Source organism: Aythya marila, assembly GCF_965140915.1.
Source record: "Aythya marila genome assembly, chromosome: 14".
Taxonomy (NCBI): Eukaryota; Metazoa; Chordata; class Aves; order Anseriformes; family Anatidae; genus Aythya; species Aythya marila.
In genome coordinates this window covers 15,979,365-16,002,825 of record NC_139055.1, presented here as the reverse complement: position 1 = coordinate 16,002,825, position 23,461 = coordinate 15,979,365, and the positions used below count along the sequence as shown (strand labels likewise).

Sequence of the window (23,461 nt, the reverse complement as noted above, 5' to 3'; positions counted from 1 at the left end):
AGACTTCACTGTCAGTCTCCGTGATGGTGCTACCCCCAACATCCCCACGGATGCCTCCCCAGCTGCCAGCTCACAACCCGAAGCTGATCAGCAGAATTTCCAGGGCCCATGTAATGCCCCTGCGGCTCACTCATGGGGACTGCTCCCCACTCTCCGCAAAGGGAACAACCCTGCTTCCTTGCTGACACATTTGCTTTACCGGGAGGGAGCCAGGAGGGGATTTTGTATCCCTTTCCCATCCGTGAAGAGGTTTGGGGAGTGATCCTGGACCAAGAGGCTGTTACAGACCGCGAGACGGTGACGGTCAGCGACGGGAGGCGCCTCGCCCTGCCCGTTACCTCAGCACCATCCCGCCGCCAGAAGATGTCGCCAGACCTCGGCTCCTGGCTCACGCAGAGCCCGCAACCGCTCGCTCTCACACACACACGCACATACACACTCACACACACAGCCGCACACGCCCGGAGCCGCTGACGGAGCCTAGCGGGGGCTCGCCGGCTCTCTCCGATCCGCTATCCGAGCCGCGGCAGCCGCTCAAAGGAGAGGAGGCAGCGGCGCCCGCCCTGCTCGGAGCCGCGGCTGGCGGCACTGCCCGGAGGTAGGGGCTTCGTCTCAGCCCTGGCACCCAAACTTCGCGGAGCCAGCGCTGGCTGCTCCCGCGGGAGGCTTTGCTGGGGTGTCGTAAAGCTTTATTTTCCCCTGGCCGGTGCCTCTGCCCGGCCGCGGGTGAGCTGTTTTGTTTTTATTGCCGTCGCTCCCCGCCCCGCACGGCTGGGCGGGCAGGGTGGGTCTGAGCGGAGCTGGTGGCTCCGCAGGCAGAAGTTGGCGAGGGGCGTGAGGGGCGAAAAGGCCGAACTTGGGTGCCCTCAAACTTCCCCGCTCGAGGAATCCTCTCCTTGCAGATGTCGGGGGTGCTGGTCCTCGCTGCCTGGTGCTTCCTGCAAGTGGAGAGCCGGCATCCCGAGGTCATCACGAGTAGCAGCAGCCGTGGCAATTTCCTGGACAACGACAAATGGCTGAGCACCGTTTCGCAGTACGATAGAGACAAGTACTGGAACAAATTCAGGGATGTAAGTACTTCTCCGTTTGCTGTACGCTCCGTGTGTGTTTGGTTTGACTCCAGCATCTTTTCAGTGGGTGGCTGCTGGCTTTTAGAAGATGTGGGTGGAAGAGAGATGCAGCTCGGGCTCGCGGTTGCTGCGTGCGTTAAGGATGTTCGGAGCGGTTTGGAAGCTGGACACAGTCCTGGCATTTTCGATTACCCCATTGATCAGGACGATTTTGGCTCGATATCAGTCTTGCTGAAAGCGTAATGGTCTTCGGCTTTCCTTTGGGGAGGAACTTTGAGTGAAGTTTCTGTGCCTGCTGCTGAAGAGGCTAGTTAAATGTAAACGACGATATTGCGTGTTTAAGAAGGGTATATTTACCAGTTTGAGCCACCAGGTGGTAAACACTGAAGCATTTTTTCACCTACAGATTTGGTGGAAAATATTTTATTGTCAATTCTGATCATGGATGTTTTGACACTGGTATAGGTTTGGAGGAAGCGATGCTTTGACTTTTTTTTTTTACTTCCCAGCCTAGAAAATAGGGATGACTTCAAGATATGTTATGACATGTACCTGCACAAAACAAATCACTTTCCTAAGATCCTAAGATTAAGCTTTGAATTTCCTTAGATTGAATACAGTTGGGCATGGCAAGTCAATGACTAGTGGAAGGCAAACACAATGTTTAAAGCAAATGTAACATTTCTGGAGCTCCTTTTGCTTCTGTTGCCTGTATGTTGAAAAATCTTTCTTGGAGTATACACAGAAAGGCCTGCTTCAGTGTTTCTAAGGCTGGATAAGGGAAACATTGCTGTTAATGATGATCAGGAGCACACTGAGGTTAAGTATTCTTGATTGCATGGGACTTGTGCACTCTGGCTGCATTGTGACTATAGGAAAGGGACAAGTACGTAGTTGGCTAGCAGTTCTGCTAGTACTGTTTTGTGAGTTTGTTGTGTGTGTGCTATTTATTAATTTATTCTCATTTAAGTAGCTCAGGTGCTTTATAATGCTATTAAAAAGTTAAACTTTGATATTATACATTTGTTGCTGTGGTCTGAATGTTGTACCTTACTTTGCAAAGAAGTTGAAGTATTACGGTTAAATGTGACCTGTCTCTGCTTAGCTTATTCTCTCTACGTTTTCTGGTAGTTCTGTGTCTGAAAAATCATTCTGTACTCTGATTTTTAATATAACAAAGTATGGACTTATCAATAGCACCGACTATTATATCAGAATGTACATTTGTATGCAGTCACTATGATGATGTTCACCTATTGGGACTGTTAAAATTCTCATAATTGGTTCCCCAAAAAGCCTGTGCTTAAACAGTAAGTAGTATTTTATTAAGGGTATTCCACAGTTAATATGGATTCATAGATTTTTACCAGGCTCCAAGGGAATCTTTGTGATTAGCTGCTTTATTCTTCTGGGGAATGCAGGCTAAGGATTTCTCTTCCTAATTCCTACACAAGACTTGACATGACAGTTCAACACCATCTGAAAATGGTAAATTGAATGAACGACTGGCAAATTCAACCAAAATGTTTTTAATTAGCGACAGAATTCTAGCAGATGACTCTCTACATCTTTCAACAGGCTCCTTACAAATAGAGACTTTGTATTAAATTATGCTTCTTGAGCTTAAAGTTTGTATTTCATTTTATGCATTTTTTTAAAGTCTGAAGTCTTTGCAACTTCTCATACCCTTTCCTGTCTCACAGGTGCAATTTTCAGAGGCATGATTCCTCTTCGTAGGGAAGATATTCATTAATATTACCTCTTTCATGTTCTAACGTTTCACAATTGAAAATGTTTTTTTAGAACTACTGAAAATGCTAACAAAATCTGTAAAGCCTCAAAACTCTCTTCCGTATGAAGAACCATTTTATGGAAAAAAATCTTAACAAGTCCTCTGTCAAGCAGAAATAAATAATATAAAGTTTGTGCAAAGTTTAGATATCTTTCTCCTCAGCTATTTTAATGGTTCTATTTATTTACATTAAAACCATCGTTACAACTGTGTGTCCGTGAAGTATTCTATGTGGCAAACTAATAGAGACTGCTAATCTACTAAGCTTTTTCAAAGAAAAAATATAAAAAGATTGTATAAGTAATTAAACTCTTAACTATGTATTTCCAACCAAAGTGATTTTAATGCATCATAATCTTCTGTGAGAGTTTCTGTTCACACACATTAGGAATGAGAGCACACTTCTTGTGTGCAGAGATGTAATGCTTTGTGGCCATGTTGCTTTGGAATGGGGTGTTAAAATATTTTTGTAAAACTGCTTAGTGAAATGACACACAGCAGTATTAACTGCTATGTGTGGAGTAGATTAGCATTTCATTTGTAATTGTTGAATTTGCAGGGAAACTCTTTTCCCATCTTCCCTTCATTCCCAAGCTGTAACTGTACATCATTACTGGATGAAATTCTCAGTGTAGGCTCTGTACAAAAGTCTGGAGTATAGAAGTGGTGTTTCAGTTAATATCTTACTGAATCTGACACTACAGCTGCTACAGAGCAAAGGGCCTAGGCCATACCCTACAAATCAGCAGAAGTAATTTTGCAGTAAAAATCATAATTACCTTTAGTGGCTTTCAGAATTTGATGTCACGTGATATCAGGTTGCACAAATATTTACATAATTGTGTCCACATGCACAGTAGAAGAAACATAGCACATATAGAGCTTAGATTTAATTGTTGTGGCTGTGGTCACTTTAAACTATTTGTCGCACATATATGCGTGCAACACAAATGTATGACAGATTTACATGCATATATGTATGCACAGTGCTGCACAACCACCAGATTTCTTTACGTATGGGATATAACTGAGTATAAAATTTTAAATAGAGATTCCCTCATCTTTTTCACTTATTCTTTTCAAAATCAATTGGTTGGTCAAGCTTATTGAGCTATGGTCCAATATGGCCTGATTTGAGAAGACAAGTATTGATTGTTTTCTCAAGTATGACCCATATTTCTTTTGGGTAAAGACAGCATGGTAGTTGCCCCTAATGGTCCAGCAATCATTACTCTTCAGTGAAAAGACAGCACAGAAGTACACCTCATTTGAACGCAACATTATAAACACATAATCAGGCTAAATTTTTAAGTTTGACCAAGTTTCATAATGTAAAATGATGCCCTATCAACATTTTCAAAAGGCCTCAAGATCTGGTACAAACAAGACTTGACAATGCAATGTTTTCATATGGTTTGAACACAATTTGTGCAATATTTAAGGGCTACAGTTTTAAGACAAAGCAAAGCCTGCTAATGAATAGTAAGACCAGTCTGACTGATGTGTTGTGAAGCACATGTTCCTGAAAATCTTGTGTATGGTCTATTCATCCAGTATCAATAATGGCATAATGTCTCATGTGTTGATATGCTTTAAATATGATCTGACCCTGATATTCCTGTCTGTCTTCTGCCTCTTTTTCCTAGTGTATCATGGACTTCCTATGTGGCCAGTGACAAAATCTCTCCGTCTTAAGTGCCATTGTATAGCTGGGGATAAGAGTGTTTCTCTCCCTCATGACTTTGTGTTGAACCATACAAAAGAAAGAACAGCACTCAGCATTTGTGGCTATGTGGAATTTTATTCATTTAATTCATACACTGAATGTGGTTTGAATGCTTACATAAGTACTAAACTAGACCTAGTCAGTTACTTAAGTATCTGAAAACTAAAAACTAAGTCAATATTCTTACTAGAAAAAGAGAACAGTAAGCAAGCTGCAGTCTGTAGGAAGCAACTGCAGATATTTTCTTTGTACACATTTGAGGCTTGGAAAAGAAGACTTTAAGAATATGAGAGGTAAATTAGACCTTTAGATATGAAAACAAATTTTAAGGCCTTGATCATTCGATTAAATCTGTTGAGAGAGATTCTTTGGCTTAATGGGAGCTTGAGTGCAAATTCAGTACCTGAATGTAAAGTGAATTCTTACGAGTCTTAGAAAGCATTTATTATGTGAATAGCCATACACATTACTCTAACAGGTCACACTGCAGCATCTCATTCCATTCATAGAGGCTTGGCATAGAAGGCACAGAATGAGTCCTCCTAGTGTAAGGCCTGTCTTAACCAAATTATATGAACACACTAATACTATTACTTCTACTTGGACTTATGTCTATTACATTATTAATACTTACATTAAAAAGAGGCAATAAGTGCAACTAGCTATGGATTAAACTGCAAAAAGGGGAAAAATTAAAAGAACTTAAAGGATCACAAGGACTTTCTAAAAAGTTGCAAGCTAAGAATCTTGGCAGGACCTGGTTTTGGTGTATGTTTGTGCATGGAAGATTGCCAGGCTATGTTCTTCATTAGCTAAACTGTTTCTCTAAATTTTATTACTTGCAGAGTTTCAATTCACTTCAGGTTATCATGTTAGTAAACCCATCCGTGATATGCTTTGAGACTATGCATGCCTAGGAAATGAGACATGAAATCTGTGCATATAAAATTTCACACACTTACAGTAAATAAGTAGCTGAATGTAACTATGAGAAGCATTAACATTTATAGATAAGTGGATTAGATTATATATTAGGTTTCTCAGGTTGGCACAGACCACCAGCCCCTAATATGATTCACTGAAGAGACGATTTTGTCAGTTATTCATGTACATCAGCTCTCTGAGCCTACTGAGTTCACCCTGACCCTAAGCAGAAATGCTGCGTTAGGTGGTATAGCAAATACAGGCTGAGGGAGCTGTACTGTTCCAGCATTGCCATTGATGGATATTGTGCTGACCTCTTCATGCTTCTGCACCTGCTTTTCCTCTTGTTGCACTTTTCTTCTCTGGTTTGTTTAGCCCCAAATTAAGAGTGCAGTAGTGAAAATTGATAGCAGAGAGTTGGAAAACATGACCAATATGGAGAAGGGCTGGAATACCAAGCGGGCAGAACTGGAAGACCTTGAGAACTCAAGTAATTGAAATGAAATGAAATTTAAAAGTACAAAGCAGAAGGTCATGGAACTGAGAGCTGAAATGAATTTATTCTGGGTCCTGGCAGCTTAGCTTGAAATAGATGAGAGAGAAAACCTGTGTACATTTATTGATTTTTGCAGAGTTATTCTAAGTAACAGAAGTAATGCTACTCTAAAGAGAACAAATATATTGTTGAAATGCATAAGATGAAAGATTTCTGGTTCTGTTAAAGAAAGAAAATTGTATGAAACATATTTAACTAATAATATTAAGAGCATAGGAATTGACTTTACTTGCATAAGGCTAATTTTGAAAGAGTAGATTTGCTACAGAAATTTTATTGAGAGAGGGTTATGAGAAGTTGACATAAAGAAAGGAGCAGAATATAGCCAACAAAAATAATTTTATTCCTGACTTTAGGACAAAGAGTATTAATCTACTCACAGTTAGGTTTTTAAAAGTTATCTTTTTAAAATTCAGTTTTAAAATGGAGCTTGTATGTTAACAAAAAAGATTATGGTGTAGTTAACGTAAAACATAACCTGGATTCTGTGATTTTTTTTTAAGAGGCCCTGGATTGTTATTTCACGTATCTCTTCATTAAGATTAAATCCCCATGCAGATGGCTGTCTTGCTTCCTATCCACATTTTTTTAGTCTGGTGGAACTTGATCTCAGATACCCAAATAACGCAAGTATCCCCAGATCCCCTGGCATTTTTGAGCTAACAAGGCTGGAATATAAATGTGATTGTCAAGTACAGCTGAGATATATCTGCCAAATCTGTGTGAAGTTTAAAAGAGTAGCAGAACATAAGACCAAATTTGTCCAAGTGTAATTCACAATCAGCTACTTAAAACCAGCAGAGACATGATTACTAAAAATGCTCTTCTCAAACTTGACACGTTCCTTCAGCAGTGGACAAGGGGAAAAATAATGGCATTTATGTCAGAATAATTAACTTGGAAGGTATGGAGAGCACACTTTTAATGGTTAACTAACATGTATCTAGCTTGCCTAGGAATGACATAAGACTCTAAAGCTGAACAGGTCAGTAGAAAATTATCATATTAGTTTCTATATTATATGTTTCAAGTCCTAAATTGAGCAGTAACCTTGCAGAAATCTTCTATAGACTGCAGTCACTAATTGTATCCCTAATAAGGAATTCTGTAGGTCTGAAGATTTCACTGACGTGTTTTACAGTTCTTTAGAGTACTGTAGTAGAATTCTTGGATTCTACTACTTTCTCTTCCCCGTCTCCCGAACCCTTAAATTTTACAGGTTTTCTTTTCCATAGGGTAATTTTTTAATCTGTAGTTTTGTCAGATTTCTGTGAATGGAGTCTTCTGTTATATATCTGGATTCAAATTCTATGTTTTAAGAGTTGGAGTGGGAGCTATAGGAAATACAATGACGTGAAGAGCATGCTGCACCTTTGTAAGTACAGAAAGAAAGTTTTTTTGTTTGTTTTTTGTAAGAGAAATCTTTTGCTTCTTGTTACATGTGGAGTTAAAATTGAATTTTAAAAATTTGGAAAAGCCAATTTTGACAAATCACAATGCTAGTGCCTCATATGTGCAAAATTTCAGCAAATCAAAACCCGGTACATAGCCATGAGATAATACTTCCTACAACTTGTGAGTTTGTACTTTTATTTGTCTTCTGTACTTACAGTGTTAACCAAGAGGCTAGACATACGTAATTAAATAGTGTGGGAGAGGTTTGTGGATAAACTACAAGGCTACCTGAATATGGGGTGGTGCTAGTGAGCTAATTTTACAAGAGGCAGGACTTCATGAGGGAAATGTAGGTGAAATACTACATTTGGGGTATGAAAACTCTTTTTTCTTTTTGATAACATCTGTTTATTCAAAGACTGTTTAATTATTTCTTTCCCCATATTATCAAAAAAAAAATCATCCAAAAGATCTTTAGTGAAGTTCTGTTGATGCTGATGACCAAGTTCTCAAAGACTTCAGTGATGCCTGAGTTTGTTGTATTCCTCATTTTCCTGTTATACAAAGAAGACTGTACATGAAAGGCCAGTTAGTTTAAATGGTTATTTTTGTCTTTTGGAGGACACTATGTAGTTGGAAAAGGCTGAAAGATCAGGTTTTTGGCCAGCATAAGTAGTAGCAGCTTCCTGGAAGAATCAAACTATCTGAAAATCAAACATGTTCAGTCTGCAGAAAACACACTTGATAGATTCCAACCAAAACAAAGAAGTGGAGTTGACACAGCCAAGCTAAAGTAACGCCACTGTCTTCAATGTGAATTTCTGTACTTCCAACACTTTGTTGCAGCTCTATGTGGGGCCTTATTGCTGCTATGTTACCAAGCCTTAACTCTAAATAGTCTGTCACCAGGTAGATTAACGCCAGCAGTTATCATTGGTAGATTTGCTGTCGCAGGTTGGCAGCTAAAATTGAATTACATATTTGGACTGAACATCTAATGCCTAATGAGTTTCAAGGCTAAGATATGATTCAAAATTCAGTTTACAGATAAGTAATTGCTAAACTACTGAATAGAGGTTTTGGCAGGAAGTAGATTGGTCTTTATCTGTCACTTCTATAGCTTGGTTTGTAATCCAGAGTAACAGAAAATCATTCTCATTAAATGGATACAAGGGGGCTTCAATTAATTCTGTGATCTTGGCTGTCCTCTTAATGAACTTAGTGTCATAAATCCACTTCACTGATTGCTTTCTCCTGGGCAGATAGAAAAATACTTGATTAAAAATTGCTGTTAAAGTAACTATCTCAGACTGGTTTTCAAGAAAGGTTTCAATATATCATGGCATACAGTTCAATTGTGGCCAACATTGGAACTGATAAAGGTAGTAATATTTGTCTGTCTGTGCAAGTTATTTTGAAATTGTCTAATCAGGAAATTCAGCTGCATATGTATACAATTTAATCTGAAATTTCACAGCATACCTTGTGGATAGTTTTTATGTGCTTTTTAGGTTGGAGAGCTGACTTCAGCTTTCTTTCTATGAGTTTCCTTGTCTATTCAGAAATTTATCTCAGTATTGTCTCCTGCTGCTTGTATACTGCCCTCTATGTCTTTCTCTTCTAGTTCTAATGGTTGAACCTGAACAGAAAACCAAAGAAGTAGGAAGGACAGGCTTTAACTTCTTCCTAATGGATGCTTAAAATGATCATAGCAGGGTTAAGAAATGAGTCTGCAGCTGAGACAGACTGAACTGCTTGTTTGAGGGAGAGAGGGGAAAACATTTTTTGGAGTAGTGCTTCTGTGTCTACTAGGGATATTTAGGTTCTTGGTAGAACTTGATTGTGTGTAGTATATATTAATAAAAATCAATTTTAGAGACTTCAACAGTGCAATGGCAGTGATTCCACTTCCATTTAAATTTTCACTCCCTGAAGGTGGGATGACCAGTTTCACATATTCTTCTTATACTATCATCCCCAAAAGATGGAATTAAAATATTTCCACCAACCTGCACTACATAGATTCTAATCTGTTCCCTCTCCATTTTATTGCAGGGGATGCATATTAGTAATCCCTTTACCTGAAAACTTTGCTGTACATTTGCATGCACTGTAATGATATGTTAAAGAAACTGCTCTGAAATATGCCCACTTCATCTAAGACCGTTGCACCTGGAAGAGTGTGTTCTGGCAGAGCCCTGTTACTCGCCCAGAGCCTGTGCAGGGTCTGAGGCCTGGTGCGGTGCAGAGCTGTCCGGTGCTGAACCCTCCCTGGGGCGTCATTCCATCTTCAGCAGCTCTTACTCTTTCTGTGGCACCCTTTACCACATCTTAAAGCAATTTTCCAGTGTGGTTAGGCATACAGAGATGTACATCTGGGTTAGGCGGTTGTGGGAGCAGAGGACAAAGCTAGCTGCAGAGTTATCTGTCAACCTAATACTAAATCTAACAACAAATTTTATGTTGTGCAAGTCCCAGGACAATGCAGTTCTACTTGTTGTGTACTGGGTTTGAATATAGAAAGATGAAGGTTAACAGGTCTGTATTCTTCCTTTGGGTATATGTGCCAGTATCTGACAGCAGTACTTAGTGGGTTAAATTAATTTTTTGCATGATAACATAAACATCATTCAACATGTATCACGGATAAATTATGTCTTTTTTTTTTTTTTTTTTAATCCCCCTAAGAGAAGCTGGGCTAACCAGTCTTTTTCATGCTAGCTAGAGTGGTTTTTGTTTGTTTGTTTATTTTGTTTTTTAAATACTAGGTAGACACACCTCTATTTTGAGATCATATTTAAGGGGGATTAGATATTTTCTGTTAGAGCAGAGATATAATGCACAGCAAATTTCCTGTATCTTGTTTTATCTTAATGTTAAGCTACATCTGGTGAAACTCATGAGTCTTAATAAGTTTAAAAAGTCTACTGATCTTTTTAAAACTTCCTAAAGTTGTTGCTAAAAACAAACAAACAAACAAAAAACACCATGAAAGAACACCAGAGTGTTGCCTTCAGTAAGGATATAATAGACATGGGATAATTAGTGATTTAAATATAGAATTACCCAGCATATTCCTTAAACACAACCGTGAATCTCCACATTATGGCTCGCTGAGGTCAACAGCATCCAAAAAAAGAATTCTGTCACATTTAATTTCAATAAATATGAACTGGAAAAATACCACACAACTGTCAGTTATGCATATAATGGAAGCTTTGCCAGATGAAGAAAACTGGTACTCCAGATATATTTGTTTATAAAAAAGTATGTAGTAATTCATGTCAATAGCCACAGATTTATTAATATGATCACTTACAAAGATGCTTATATAGCAAAGTTGACAGCTGCAACAGGATGCATAATGTCTTATTTTCATTAAAATATGAAGTGAGATGTACTGAAATGATAATTCTTATGTGACACAATTGTTTATTTTTATATCTGGTTTCCTCTTCTTTCTATAAAGCCTTTGGTTCCTCTCATGAAGAGGTGCTTTGTGTATTATGCATGTGTCATATCTTAATAAATGTTAAAATGATTGGCAGAGTGAAGATTTTGTGGCTTGTAATGAATTCCTTATAACCTAAGATGAAAGGTAATATTTTTTCCCCAGAGACACTGATGTTAGCGATAACAAAGAAGTGTTTCCTATCCGTGTACAATACCTTGTAAAAGAGAAGTGTGAATATAAGTGCAAGAAACTTTATTGGGTATAAACGGACAATTATGGAGCATTTATAAAAATATAACAAAAAATTCTAGAACTATTTTAAAATATATTGAAATTTCCACTTCCGAAGCAACATCTGCCATCACCAAGAATGCCATCTTCATATGGAGGAAGAAAAAGCAACAACAAAAATACAGCTTCGTAGGGGCTATCAGAACTTTTTGTATTAGTAAACAAAGAACCTTATTTTTTTTGTAGAGATACTCCATTAATGGTTTAAAGGATGAATATGACACTGTGTAATCAAAGATGAGAAGTATTCTATTGCAGCACGGCAAAGTAAAATAGGGAAGAATATGGTTGTGTGCTCAGCATGGCTGTAGTCATTAGTAATGAAAGAAGCTGCAAGAAGGAAATTATTTTAAAACCTACCTCCATCATTGCAAAACCATTACTGATACATTGGGAATGGTGAGGTTGACATGTTCCATCTGGAATGACATAAGATTGTCTCTAAAATTCAAACTCAATAAAGAGATACATGTATATATAAAATGAGAAACTAAGCCTTAGGGCATTGGCTGGCTTTAAAGCTGAAGCTTCCTGAGTAGTCATGGCTGAGTTGGAGACATGCTCCATTAGGTGAGAAATCATAGTTGAAACAGTCAACAGTCTTTTTTTTTTTTTTTTTTTTTTTTTAAGCTTGGAGATCTTTCCTTCACAGAAAATGCCTGGCAAAAAGAGGAAAAGAAGGATAAGACATTTCTCTCTATGTGTGTGTATGTAGGTAATGAAGTTACAAGCATAGACAGAATGGGAAGAAGTTAGATACGGAAAAGCATGTGCTCCTTCATTACAGAGGATTCAAAAAATATAGCTTGATTATGGTGTTAAGGTTGGAGGGAGAGGAGAGCAGGAAGGGATTTAGAGGGGATACAGCTGAAAGCTAGTTAGCTGCTAATGAGCATCCTGCATGGCCCAGACGCTGGTTAGCAAGTGTTCATGTGAGCAAAGCTTCTGGTAACCCCCACTTAAGAACTGTGTGTGATTCTGGGCACAGTTGTGAAGATTCTCTTGCTGAGTATACATAATACACTTTGGACTCCAAGAAATCACAGCTGGCTTATTGCCAGGTAAGAAGCTGTAAACACCTGCATTGATGTGGTCTTCCTACTGTGGGACTTGAGCGTTGTGTGGTGGGTGGTATTAGTTTTAATTTGATAAACAACAAAGATGCATTGTAGAAAGAATACATGTGCTTTAATAGCCTTTTTTTCCTTGCAGTATAGTTGTGGATATCTGTAGCATTTGTAATTAGCAGAGGAACAGATGGCAAAAGCTTGATTTAAAACAGAACATCCACTGAATGATCATGTACTGCTGCAAGCTCATTTGAGAAGCAGTTTGCTCCATTCCCTTGGATGGTGCTCTAATGCAGTGGTGCAGGAGTAAAGTAGGAAAACACTTCACAACAGCTGGTGAAATTCAGTGTGCGTAGGACCTATATAAAGCATGAAAATCATCCAAACTTTCAACACATCTCCTGGATGCAAGTCTCATGTTGCATAAGGATGATTTCCAAACTTAGTGTCCTGCATAAATGGAATATCTTATCATGTCATCATATGTAAATATATTGAAATGTCCATAAGATTTCTCTTTTCTCCTTTCCTTATTTTCATGCAGAAGGGTACAATTATGTTGTCTGCTCAAATTTTAGTAATTATTGTACTGTAGCTTTTAATAATAAATAAATAAAATCTTCCTATATTTTGTTTGTGTGCTTCCAACATTAGCATTGTGCTGTAGTTTTTCAAAGCTAGAAAACATGAGAGAATCTTGTCAGCATTTCACAATGACACTTGTTTCACATTGAAAGCCAGAGGGCAAAATAAAGTGGTTTCTTTTGGTCCATGTAATCTTTTTAGAAAGCAGTGTTAGTCCTGCAGGCACAATCACTGAGATTCATATGAGGTGATGCTCATATGATGAGACCTCAGATGTAAAAATTGATGGATTTGTTATGTGATACCATTCTCCAGATTTAAAAGTTAAAAATAGTTGATTGAGAGGGCAGGACAACAGAAGGTTGCTAGAGGAAAATACTTTAACTGTGCTTTTCATCAGTAAAGTAAAAATATGATATTTCACTATCCTAAAGGAACTGGATGGATTATTGCAACACTCCAATTTAGTGAAAATCACGTTTAATTTTTTAATTTTTTCTTTCCCCAGACCCCAGTTGAGTTATTTGTCTCTGTGAGATGACCTGTATTTACCTTTGCCGCAATGAATTGGGTAGTCTCTTAGTCTGTGAAACTATTTTATATCATTCCTTCTCCCTGCAGACTGTATGGATCTAGACATAAAATATTTCTGTGAAAACCATAGTGCCATTCCCTCTGTTTGCAATTGCTGTTACTTCTAAAAGCATGCTGTATATTTTGGGCAGTATCTGTATCATCCAATGAAATGATGTTTGATAGTTCCTATTTTTCTCCATATGCTGAACTATAAATTTTAATATGTTGTGAACTGTGTTTTCTTATTCCATCATAAACTCCCTGCATCTCCTCACAACAAGTACTTCAGAGAATAAATAGGTGGCTTTGCATTTGCCTAGATATCCTTGTAATCTCCAATTTTCATGTAAAACTGACTTAGAATGTTTGCAGTGAAAAAACTAAAATTTCCATGTTTTTACTACCCAACTCTTCTGCAGGTACACTGACCCAGCTTCTTCACAGACAAGGGTGAATGAATTGTTTTTGCTTATCCACATCAATTGACAGGTTATTTAATTTTTTAATATATTTTGATCAGAAAGTTCTTGAGGTGGAAATATTTCTGTGTGGTTTTGATAACACAGAAACGAAGTCACCTTGGTCTTATCACCAAGTATCTAACATTGCTGCAGCTGTGCTACTTGCAGCTTCAGCTGTCTTGAAAGGCTGAAGAATTACATAGCATTCCCTGTAATCACAGGGTTTACCTTTTCCTGCTGAGTTGCAGAATTATTCCTTTCAGGTTAGACTTCAACTTGCACTGCTGTGACACTGATGTGTAAAAAGCTGAGAAAGAAGCGAAGTCCTCCAAACTGGGTCTCCTTGAGACTGTTTCTTGACAGGATCCATGTACTTTGAGAAAGCATGGGGGATATACCACAAGAATGCAGAGAAGGTTGGAGACCTGACTCATTCTACCTAAAAGTATCATTAAGTTACTCTTCTCTGCAGTACAACACAAAAAGCGTGTCAGATATGATGTTATAGAAACTCCCATGAAATCCAAAGTCTGGGAGAAAACAGCTCACTGTTAATAATTTGGGGGAATGACACAACGGAAAATTAAAAGAAATTTTGTAAAGCAAAATTTCATTTGCTGCCTAGAGTGTCCCCTTCTGGAGGAAGGGAGAATGGGAATTGTTGCTCTCATTTATCCCGGAACACAATTTATACATTGAATTCCTGTTTTGGAGGAATTGGCTACCTTCCAGAGCTTTCTGGCAAGGCAAATGCACCACTGAAGTTAAACCATACAACATTTATACATTGTTATGATCATACAACTCACTCCCATGTCCTTTACATGTGTCAGCAGCAGTGCAAGCCCTTTGCCTGCTTACCGTTTCTGAGCACAAATTGTTTTTACTGGCTTTATACATGGAAACCATATAGGTAGGATATGGGTAATGACTTCCTTTATATTCCTGCATAGAACACAACAACTATCTAGCCTTTCATCCATGTCTTCCAGTTCATCACTCCATGTAAATTTGACAGTGATTTCAATTCTGAGCTCAGTTAAGGGCCCTTCTATTACCTTGTGCTTTCATATGCACACAGTATGCAAAGAGGAAAAGCTGGAATGCTACAGGAACAGTTCTTCCTTCAACTCAGCTTCATCGTTTGCATTACATAAATGGTTTTATTTTTGTTTTCAGCATTAATTTTCTGAAAAAGCAAAGTCAAATGCATAGATTTTTAATCTCTAAAGTCTGGTTTGTACCCTACTGAATATAAGAAAAAGAAGGCTGTTTTTTATCGATGGAATTTAGATCATGCTTCAGAAATTTATTGTGAATTCTCAGAAGTGAACCAGTGGGAGCTATCACTGTAATTTGGATAATAAAAACAATAAGAAAGTGCCAGACTAAAAGTCCTGGACTGCCTTACTTAGTAAATGAAATGGCAAACTACCAGCCAGTGTTGAAAAGAATAGCCAGCTGATGCTGCTGTTATTCCTGTACAATTGGCAAGGCTCCTAGATGGATGCCTGAGAGTATGTTGGTACTTGGCCTGGGTATGATTGCACGTAAGTGGACGAGGCCACTGAATCATTTGGCACTCTGACAGTTGTATCCCAGGAGAGCACTGGGATTTCTGCTTGTCTCAGTTGAGTAGTATGACTGCTGTGGGGGAGGAATCCTAATGTGCTTGCTACCTGAGTGGAAAGGATCCACTGGCATTTTTGAGTATTTTTAAAGTTCTGATGGTATGAAGTACAAGTGTCTGTATTGGTCAGATTCGGAGATTGGCAGATTATTTACATGAAAACCATTCATGTTTAGAGATAACTAATTGAAACCACTATCTAATATCCAATGTTTTAAGCCTCAGTATAAACCTAATTGGGTAAGTTTTACTGTTGCTTATTCTTGTTGAAAAATCTGTAGTATTTTTCATCAAAAATCTTTCAGGAATCTGCATGTGCGTTATATAAAGATGTCATCTATCAAATGAATGAATTTACCTTTTTCTCTAAAAGCTTCTTTGTCATAAAAGGTATGTTCAGGAGCAAGACAAGCTGTTTGTGCTATCGTTGTCCTTGCTACTAACTGAAGTAGATGTGGTGTTTTAGTTTTCTCTCAGAAATGCCTGCTATTCCACCTGTTTGTTTGTCGTTCTTTGTAGTGAGGTAGGCTGTGGGTAACCCTTTATTGAACTCTTCCATGGATACAATGCGCTGTAATAACTGAGACCAAACTTCCATCGTTTTTGGAGATATGAATTTTAACGTGATCCTAGAGCTGAAAATAGTCTTTGAGAATAGAAAGTGGATGTTTTTTCCCTCCATTGTGAAGTGTTGTCCAGAGAAAGCGTTTTATTTTCCTTCTGGTGACTGGTTTGTTGACTTTTGGCCCATTTTGGTGACAATTTTATACTTAAGAAATGTGTCTCTGAAGAGCAGATAGGGTATCTTCCTCCTCTGTGCAAGGTTAGGTTAGTATTTCTGACAGGGCTGTTACTAGTAGGTTTTATCCTTCAGGCTGAATTCTCTCCCTTGGAAACTCTATACTGACATTATTTCAAACACACGGTTTTAAATATTCATTGACTACATAGGGATAGGTGGCATGCTTCCTGAGATTTAGTTCATAATATATTTGGTGCATGCCTTAGGTAAGGAGGTCTTAGTGAAATCAAAGCATCTTGGATGCTGGGATCTAACTCTGGATCCATTATTAATGAAAAGAAGATAGATAAGATGTCAGAGAGCTACTGATGTGAGGAAAGCATCTAAATTGTCCACTTGTCCAGCTGGTCTCTTGGCTAATTGGAACAGCCTTTAAAGCTATAATGGCTGCTGGGGAGGAAGAGCTGTGAGTCTAGCTTCTCTAATAAACTGCTAGATAATACTGTTTCAGAACTATCAAACTCATAGGTCTCTGCAGCCCTTTTCAGACTTGGCTCTCACCCCGACTAAGCACCAACAGTGTCACATAATGTTTTCAAAGTACGTCCTTTCTGTTCTTTCAGGCTTCCAGCTTTGTCTCCAGATTCCCTGGAAGCCACTTTATTTATTAATCTCTGAAGCTGACTTGAAATAAGACCTCATCTCTCAAGGAAAGAAAGACTTTTAAAGGATTTCTCAAGCAAACTGTTAACAAAGCTTACTTAAAAATAAACTGCTTCTCTCCTTCCCTCCCCCCACCTTCCTTTCTAGACCAAGCTAAGAGGACACCACCAGTTGAATCATCCATCTGAGTCATGCACACAGCTGTCATTGTTAGATACAAAGATGAACTAAAAACCTGTCATTTGCTTGGGAGTGTTTTTATATTTGACTCACTTGTCCAGTGAGGGGGAGAGTTTTCTTTTTGCCTCTTTTCACATGGAAAATGACTATGAAGCCATGTGTTTTAATGGCTAAAGTCTCTACTATTGAAAAAGATTTACAGAAGTCTTCTACCTCAGAGGATGTCATCTGAAAAATCTTTTTATTGCACTTATGTGCATGTTCTATGAGGTCCTGTGCAGGTATCCATACAGTCCTTCTTCAGAACACCCATGCCTGTTCAAGCACCTTCTCCTCCCTGTTTGTTGCCTGGAGTCATTCATTCTTGTGTCTAGAATATAAGTATGGACCACACTCTCACCCTGACAGCTAACGCTTTTTTCTTGCTCTTGCAATTATTAGTATTGTAATTATCTTTGCATTGTACCCTTTGTATGGGTTAAGTTTCCTAGTATATTGGGATTGTTTACATCTGTGAATAAATAATGTTAAATAAATGTCTTAGCATAGCATTTGTCCATAAAAATACAGATTGCTGAGGAAATGCTGCATAGATACTGGATTAGTAAGAGTTTGGATTCCTGGTGTATAGATACTAGAAAGATTGTACAGATCTTGTAAGCTAAAAGCCTAGCTGAAGACATCAATTTTTCTGTTAGACAGAAGATCATTAACAAATGTAATTTTGTCTGCCCTGCAAATAAATTGAACAGAGCCTCTTGGACCACTGCACAAAGTATAGATACTAACATAAAGCAGTTATATTCTTTTAATGCAAGAAATAAATGTATTGTATAAACCAAGTTGCATTATGTAAAAGATGCATATGAAAACCAAATTCAACACATAGTATAGAGTATGTGGCATTTTATAGGTTCTACAAAAATTAGTTTGTAATTGTCATAATCTATTTTGAGAAAATGGCAACCATATCATTATTATGTAAAATACCCTGGAATTAAAATGCATTCTTTTGATGAAGTCAATATTACGTTATCTAATTTCTGTAGCCACAAGTACTAAGTGGACAACCTTGCTACATTATGTTTTCAATACCATGCCTGAAGCTTCATATTGATTGCTGTTTATAATGAAGTCGTGAAGTGCTCACCCTGATAAAGCCTTATCATGTTCAGATTGAAGATAGTATTTCATCATATTTCAGACATTCATAATAAACCTCCCCCCAGGTCTCTTTATCTTCTTCATGGAAAACCATAGTTTCTACTTATCTGGTCACTTACCCATCAAATCAGCTTCCCTGAGAGCTTGAGAAAATGAAGTGTGAGGCATATCACTTCCTCTTTCTCAAAGAAAATCTGTGAAGTTCTTTGTATCCTTACACTTTAGCTATATACATATCCTGTAACCACAGGGATAAAAGTCTGATATTTCCATTCTTCAATAATCTGATCCTCCAGTAATTTGAATGTGTGCTTATTTTTCCATTTGTGCTTAGACAGTGCAACCAAGAGACTTTTTGTAGATCTCAGTAAGCAGTTCAAGCAATTGGGCTCCTCATACTGTGAAGTAAAAGAAATATGTAAGCTTTCTCTTTCTTTTCTCTTGGTTTTATCTGCCAACTGAGTGCAAGTTATCTTTCTATTCAGTTATATTCGGATAATTTTTCTTAGGGTTCTTATATTGTGTATGATACAATAAGGTATAGAAATCTGTAACATAGACTGAAGTTTTATATCTAGCTTACTTGCAGCAATCTCTTCAAATCTCTCTGTACTTCTCTATATTTGCTTCTGCACAGTGCTCTTTCTGATGCGGTAAATAGGAAAAAAATAAAAAATAAGGCTACTTTTAGTGAATGGGGTGTAGGGGAAAAACACCTTACTATCAAAGGAGTTGTAAATAAAGCAACAAAAAACCCCTCGTTATTAATAAATTCATTATGAATGTTGGTAACTATAAAAATGTGTTAATAATTATTTTTTTAAAATATGGAGACAGGATATTTTGAGTTTCCAAATCTCTGAATATTTAATATGTGTTCAATTTTGGAAAAGTAATGATCATGAACCCAGTGAGCTAGCTGGCATGCTCCAAATTTTCCAAAGTTCATTGCTGGATTTACATTTAGTAATGCATTTAGTTAGCTGGTGGTTAATGTTTGAGCCCCCGTATAGTTTCACAACTGGGTATTTCCAAAGGTATTTTATTTCACTAAAAAACTATTCATTTAGACTAAGGAATTTAGTTATTCAGCCCTTATAAGAAAACTTTGTTTATAAACAATCAGAAAACTTGTGTTTATTGTGGTGACCATATATTGATGCCATAAAATTGTAGATTCGGTACCAAAAGAATAGAATTATTTGAATCCTACAAACAGTATTTGGGAAAATCTTCCAGTGATTGACTGCTTCCTAAGGCTTCACAAAATTGTGAAACACTTTTACCTACCTTTAAAATGCAGCTATCTGCAGAGTAAAATGTAGCAGCTGGTCTTGCACACAAGAGTTAACCCAACGTGACCCGGTAAGGCTTGGTATCTGACAAAATCACAGTGTGAACCTGTAAAGCTGCAGGCAGACCTGGAAATCAGCAGTATAAACTACTGGCAATTCAGAGTAAATGACTAAGTGTTATAGGAGATACTGGATGGTGCATTTGTATTTTATTTTGTGGAATCACCAAATGTACAAAATGCATTTTGTGAGATCAGGTTTATTTTGTAGCTTAACTTTTTTTTGAATTTGAGCTTGTCTTCTGTTTTAGTGAACTTGATACTAGTCTATGAACCCACTTCAGTGGTTTTCATTATAGGTCCATTTCAAAATGACAAGGTGACTGAATTTTCTTTCCTCATTTCAGTGTTGTTGAATTCTGAGTGCTGGCAGGGCTGAAATATTAGTCACTGGGAGAGATTTGCCATTATTTTCAAGAAGACTTATGACATTTTGGTCCTCTTAAGCTTTCACCTTAAACAAAACTAAAACACCCTTAATAGTTGTCTTTGTTCTTGTTTCATGGTTGAATGCTTCTATTTCTGATGTGCAGCTCTCTTCTCTCTGTTGCTGATCAAAATCAAATGAAATTCTTATTCTTTGAACCTCTTTGTTCAAAGATGGAAAATGTTTTCCAACTTTTAGCCAGCTGTAGATGTTAGTTACTTGTAATTTTCAAATGTCTGCTGTTTAAAGTCAAAATTCTGGTCCCACTGAATTCAGTCAAATTTCTGTTTCGTAGTACTATGTTTTTTGCATTGAAGTATTAAACCTTATATATTAATTTAAAGACTCTTTCTTTCCAAAGACAAAAAAATAATCAGGATCCTATTTTTCTTCAATGTCATCTGCCTTTCCTTATATAAGGCAGTAGCCTTAAGTCAAGATTTATAGGTGTAGATCATTTCAGATCAGAAGAGATCATTTCAAGTCAGAAAGCAAGAATATTATTCATACTGGCCTTCAGAAATTGTTCAGCAGCACGATTCATATTTAATGAGCCTGGCTGCTTTGACTTCTTCCTTTCCATTGAGCTGTTACTGGTAGTAATTAGTTGCCTGCCATGGCCAAATCATTATCAAACAGACGTTTTTCAGTTGCAGATGTTAGTGACTGCATTTTTTTCTTTATTTTGGAACTTTTTTTAATGCAAAATATCAATTTCTAGTTATCTCTTGATAGAATAACCTGTTTTATTATTTTTTTATTGTTTCTAATATTGTTTTTAATGTCCTAGCTCTAAGAAGATATGAAGACAATACTTCCAACCCTTTCAAATACAACACATCAGATGTGCTCAGCTTCTTTTTTCATTTGGAGTTGTTTTTCTCTATTACTGGCAGTCATTACTGTAGGGTTCAATCACTCCTCAAAGCAAAAAGTATTTCATACAAGCCAGAACTGAGGCAAGGGACCTTCACAAGCAGGGTTGTAGAGTGCATCTTTCTGTGTTTCAGCGTAAGCAAATGGAGAGAGAAGGAAAGAGGGGACATCAATATGCTTCAGAGAAGAAGGTCAGCTTAGTACTGTATCAGAAATTGTTTTTTGTCTTGGGAAAGTATAACAAAATGAGTATTAGTCATGAAATCATACCCAACCGTCACTACTTGTCCCTGATATATATACTGTTACTGTGGAAAGTTCTCTGTACTGCCCACTGTGAGAATCAAGAATGCATCATCGCAATTCTGAGGGTTCGTTTGCATACGTTACAGATCAGTGCCTCTGAGGAAATGGCAGTTTTAGGGTGTAAAATTTCACTTACTTCTGAGATGTTCACAGGTTTATTTTGTAGCACTGCTGTCCCAAGAATTATGTGGTTCATTTCAACTTTCACCTTTCTTTTGGTATCTAATTTCTTTCTTTTATTTCCTCTTTTATTTGTTTTTCTCAATTTGAAGCTTGGACTAAAAGGCAACATAATTCATTTGATAATAGTAAATCAACCTATTCACATAGTAGCAGGTTATTTCTTTCTTCTTCTGGTTTCACCTACATCCTTTTTGTCGCAAGCTCAGCCTTATGTCTTTCAATTATTTTCTTCATCTGAATAATGTGGTTCATTTTGTTTTACCATTGTCTGTCTGTGTAATTCTTTCATCTTTAAATATGTTTCTTCTTTCTGCATTAAGATTCATCTTTCTTTGAAATATTTGTCTTTCTATATCCCTTTCCTTATTCTATTTCCAATAACTTTCTTCTTTTTTTATTTCCTGTTTCATTCTTTTCTATTCTTTAATCTCCTTCACTAACTTCCATACCAGCTGGAATTATTCAAGGCATTGCTATGCCTTGAATATGGTTAATTTTCACATGATTTAATTGAAAGTGTCTTTCTGGAGTATTTTCAACATATAGCAGTCCAGAACATTTATTTTTACTAGGGAGTTATAGCAGGTGAAAATGGAACATGAATTGGAACCTCCGTTATTTTCTCGGTGATTAAATTGTGCTCAGCCATTGAAGCCATGCTAATCTGCACAATTTGAAGAGCTGACTTAATAATGATTGGGTTTAAAAAATAAATGTTGCTTTTCAACTCTGTGTTGGGCAGTATCTATATTCTTCTCTTATACATATGAAGTCTCTCCACTAGAATACAGATGATGCACAAAAGATGGAAGAAGAGTGTATGCATTTCCAGATTACAAACTTTGTTACCACAGCGCTTGTCAGAATGCTTCAGGAGATGCTGGTTGGCTCACTTCAATGTGTTGTGAAATGACTAGCACCAAGCTTATTTTCCTGTCCTTCTCTAGTGAATAAATAAAATTTCAGGAATGAATCACTCGCAGAAAATAGCATCTGCTGTCTTTGGAGATGATATTAACCTTCATAGAAAGGACTCTATATTTGTATATATGTGTTTCTGTCCACTCAGTTTATTGATCCTTACAATGCTGCATGTAGGCTGTTAAAATGAACATTTTATTTTCACTTCTAGCATCCTTTTCTTTTTTGATATATAAAATAAATATATTCTATATTTCATAGTGATTGTTCTACTTGTAACAGCAATCACACTAAGACCAAATGTCATCCTTACCTAGTATCCTGCCTATGGCAGAGTCCAGTACCAAACATCAAGGTATAGACTATAAGTAAATGGAAACTGCTTATTTCACATTTTCTCTTAGCGGCAGCTTCTGTAGTGGGCACATCAAAGTCCCCACTGTCCACCAGACCTTATTTGGAGTCTTATCTCTGACCCATGCTTGGTGCATATGAGGTATTCTTTTTATTTATTGTGTTTTGTGACAGTATCAATATGAATACCTGTAGCACTGCAGCTAGGTAGTTGTACAAGCCACCTATACATGAAAGAAGACATCCTGAATATTACTTAGTTCTGTTATTGCAGGAGAAATCATGTCCAGTACTCTCACAATATGAACTAAAAACTCATGGAAATAGGAACAGTTTCTAAATGCAAGGGTAAAGAGAACCTGAAATACCTTGAGGTCTTGCTTTGTTTATAATGCATGCTAACCCTGTAATGGGGACATGAATATTATCTTGATTATGAATTAGCAGTTTTAGTCTGTTTAAATTTGAAGCAGTGATCTCTGGTGTTTCTACTCAATCCGTGAGTCTTTTCTGATACTGTGGTTCAGAGTAATTTCAGATACAGGCAGCCTTCTCTAATTGATTTTATTCCCTGTGATATTGCATTTGATATGGCAATTTTTACTGTTATCATTTCATCTGACAACCCATCTAAAGTGCCCAAAATACAGTATTTTGTACTGCCTCAGTTTGCATACCAATTGGGGGAGAATATTAAAGCCAAGTTTTGAATGATCTATTGGTATTCCTCTGTTTGATATGCTTCCTACGGAAGCTGTTGC

The 23,461-nt window shown here is 37.3% G+C and overlaps 1 protein-coding gene across 1 annotated transcript in view; it reads left to right on the top strand.

Moving 5' to 3' along the window:
• The first annotated feature begins 501 nt into the window (after positions 1 to 501).
• SPOCK1 (SPARC (osteonectin), cwcv and kazal like domains proteoglycan 1) overlaps positions 502 to 23,461 on the top strand; it is a 284,692-nt gene continuing 261,732 nt past the window's right edge. Inside the window, exons 1-2 of the mRNA XM_082771421.1 lie at positions 502 to 598; positions 903 to 1,070. Coding sequence (XP_082627547.1) covers positions 903 to 1,070 — 168 coding nt within the window. The 5' untranslated portion in view covers positions 502 to 598. The remainder of the gene's footprint in view (positions 599 to 902; positions 1,071 to 23,461) is intronic.